The 3,360-nt window shown below is 41.1% G+C and overlaps 1 gene segment (V, D, J or C); it reads left to right on the top strand.

Moving 5' to 3' along the window:
* Nucleotides 1–5: 5 nt before the first annotated feature.
* Nucleotides 6–3,352, top strand: LOC123964146 (the record flags this gene model as incomplete). The annotated part of the segment is given in 6 exon segments: nt 6–63; nt 158–442; nt 1,736–2,032; nt 2,124–2,435; nt 2,530–2,814; nt 2,955–3,352. Coding segments are annotated over 6 exon segments (1,635 nt in total), but the record flags the coding sequence as incomplete, so codon positions are not given.
* Between the last annotated feature and the right edge of the window lie 8 nt (nt 3,353–3,360).

The raw sequence follows: 3,360 nt of genomic DNA, 5'->3' as shown, positions 1-3,360 counted from the left end.
CCTGCAAAGTGAATCAAGGTTTCTCCAGCAGCTTCAAGTCAAACCCCACTGGCAATATTTTTGGTGAGAGGAGTTTCTCTTTCTGTTCTTTAAACAATAAACTGATAATGTGATCGATCGATTCATTGATTTATTCATTTGCTCACATAATGTTTAGTGGACCCATCAGTGGAGCTCCTTCAGGTCCCCAATAAAGAGTCAGGACCACAGAGGATCTTGTGCTCTGGATGGGGCTTCAACCCTCAAATTAAATGGTTTCCTGAGTCTCAGCAAGCATCTCCATCAACGAATGACATCAGCATGAGTGCAGATGGACGTGTGGCAGTAACCAGTCAACTTCACATCCCTCAGACAGAGTGGAAAACAGGGAAGGTCTTCACTTGTTTAGTGTCTGACAAGTCTCTGAGTAAAACAGTTGAAAAGAACATCAGCATCTGTTCAGGTAAAATTAAAACATAAGGACAGTACCAACAATAACATGCAGTTTAATGAGAATAATATGGCCATCCAACAAGGTTTTCACTTTTAATTTAAAGCAGATTCAGCTGATTGAAGCTGCGCTGTTCAATATATTTATTATAATGATTAATCAAATGACTGTGTAATGTGAAAGGTGTCGAACCCACAGAGAGTTATCACCCAACTCTGCTGCTATACAGGTCTATGGAGCCTTTTAGCTTCTTTTCTATCACTGGCTTTGTTTTCTGCAGCTCTGCTCTCTTCAACAGCCAACTGTTTTTAGGGAAAAACTCTGATAAACCCACCAAACACTACCTGCCCGGCACCAAACTACAGACAAACAAACTTTGTGACAGGTGAACACAGTAGAGCCTTTACTTCAACACCAATATATTTACCTCACAACTTGTAGAGACCAAAACAGATTTAAAAGGAGAGTAAAATAACATAGTATACAGTCTTCGCTTGTGAAGTGTCTGACAGATCTCTGAACAAGACTGTCAGGAGGGAAATTAGCCTCTGCTCAGCTAAAATGAAAACATAAGGAGAGCAACAATTACATCCAAATAACTAATGAGAATTATACAACCATCACGCCACTTTTTTTATTTGAATATAAAGCTGATCTAATCAATTTATGTTAACTAGGAGGCAGAAGAATAATCCAAAGAAGCTGGTAGATGCTCATCCACCACCTTCTATCTGCTTACAGCATTGTTAGGCTGACATGCAAACAATGGCCTGCTGTAGTATTGAGCTGAAACAGAGCCACATTAACATTATTTAGAATTGTGTTTCTGGCCACCTGGTGGATGTAAATCCAATATTCACTGGTCTTCGTACAACTCTTCACAAGAATCACACTTATCTGATTCTTTTGCTAGATGTTCTACTGTTCCTCTGCCACTCAGTAACATATTAATGTCTGCCATTTAGTGCTGGACAGGCAACATACACCATGTTTGGTCAGAGATGATGAGACTCAACCACTAAATGTGCAGGATGCTCAATCTGCAGTAACAAGTTAAAAAAAGCTGAAACTTTCTGTAGAGAAGCAGAATGATACTTCTCAGTGTTTTTGTTTTCATAAGAGTTTCCTTTCATATTACATAATAATTTGATTTAATATAAAAAATGAAAATATTAAAGAATGCAGTTTTAAAGCATAATATCATCATGGTCTTATAATCTGGAAGACAATATTTTTCCAATAAGTATTTCACTCAGGATTTGATTTTGCTTCATGACTCTTTTTACTTGTATTTTGGACTCTCAGCTCATTCAAGCGCCCCTCCTTCAGTTCATGTGGAGGTTCCCAGCTTCAAGACAGTAATGGAGTCAACGTCTGATGTGAAGGCAACGTGTTCAGTCCGCACAGTGTTTGAAGCAACGGTGACCTGGCTGATGGATGGGCAACCCCCATCCAGTAACCAAGTGAACCAGGTCACAAATACAACTCATTTAATAAGCACTCTGACGGTTTCCTCGAGTCGGTGGAAACAACTGAAGCTTCTGAAATGTAAAGTTGAACATCATTGCTTCTCATCCTCTGAGGAGACAATAAATGTTGCAGGTAAGAGGAGAAGACAAAATAAAAATCAGGTGTGTTGTGACAGAAAAGTACCTAAAATAAATGTTCCTTGTTTTCTTTCTGTATCATCCAGCGCCTGCAGTTACAGCTCCATCAGTGGAGATCAGGAGATCTCTCCCAGATTTGCTGAAGGGAAACATTGCTGTGCTGGAGTGTGACGTCACACAACTCTCCTCCATTGACCTCTACATCACCTTTCAGGCCAACAGTGTTGACATCTCTGACAAACAGTATGTTGATCTTCCTGAAGCCCCAGGCCTCCATTCAGTCATTAGACGCTTCACTGTCCCTCCAAACTACTGGAAGAGAGAAACAAGTTTCACCTGCAAAGTGAATCAAGGTTTCTCCAGCAGCTTCAAGTCAAACCCCACTGGCAATATTTTTGGTGAGAGGAGTTTCTCTTTCTGTTCTTTGAACAATGAACTGATAATGTGACCGATCGATTCATTGATTTATTCATTTGCTCACATAATGTTTAGTGGACCCATCAGTGGAGCTCCTTCAGGTCCCCAGTAAAGAGTCAGGACCACAGAGGATCTTGTGCTCTGGATGGGGCTTCAACCCTCAAATTAAATGGTTTCCTGAGTCTCAGCAAGCATCTCCATCAACGAATGACATCAGCATGAGTGCAGATGGACGTGTGGCAGTAACCAGTCAACTTCACATCCCTCAGACAGAGTGGAAAACAGGGAAGGTCTTCACTTGTTTAGTGTCTGACAAGTCTCTGAGTAAAACAGTTGAAAAGAACATCAGCATCTGTTCAGGTAAAAAGGAAACGGTAATTGTGTTAATGTTTGTGTGAATGTAATGTGTTACATTCACACAGTTTCTGAATCTGCCAAGCTTTTATCTCATAATCATGATTTGATAGGTGCTGCATTTTCTCCCCCTTCTATGTCTTCAGTAACTCCAGCATCATCTCAGATAGTTGCTGTATATGTTCAGGGACCACCCCTCCAGGATCTTCAGAGAAAGGGACAGGTGACTCTCACCTGTCTTCTGGTTGGCCCTTCTCTTGATGATTTCTCCATCACCTGGAAAGTAGGTGGGAACAAATATTCTCTTAATGTCCATACGGAGCCACCAGTGAGTCACAGCAATGGGACGGAGTCTTTGCGGAGCTTCCTCAAAGTGTCAGCGGAGGATTGGCATGCATATAAACAAGTGTCTTGTGAGGGGAAGCACCGATGTTCCAACCAGGGCTACCAGGACCATATAAGCAAAAGCAGAGGTAGTGTGAAACATCAGAAGCTCAGCAGTAAAAAGAAAAATCTCCATAATGCTTGTGCTGGTTGTGACTAAATCATGAA

The sequence above is a fragment of the Micropterus dolomieu genome, unplaced genomic scaffold (genome assembly GCF_021292245.1).
Source record: "Micropterus dolomieu isolate WLL.071019.BEF.003 ecotype Adirondacks unplaced genomic scaffold, ASM2129224v1 contig_790, whole genome shotgun sequence".
In the NCBI taxonomy this organism is placed as follows: Eukaryota; Metazoa; Chordata; class Actinopteri; order Centrarchiformes; family Centrarchidae; genus Micropterus; species Micropterus dolomieu.
This window is presented reverse-complemented; position numbering and strand designations above follow the sequence as displayed.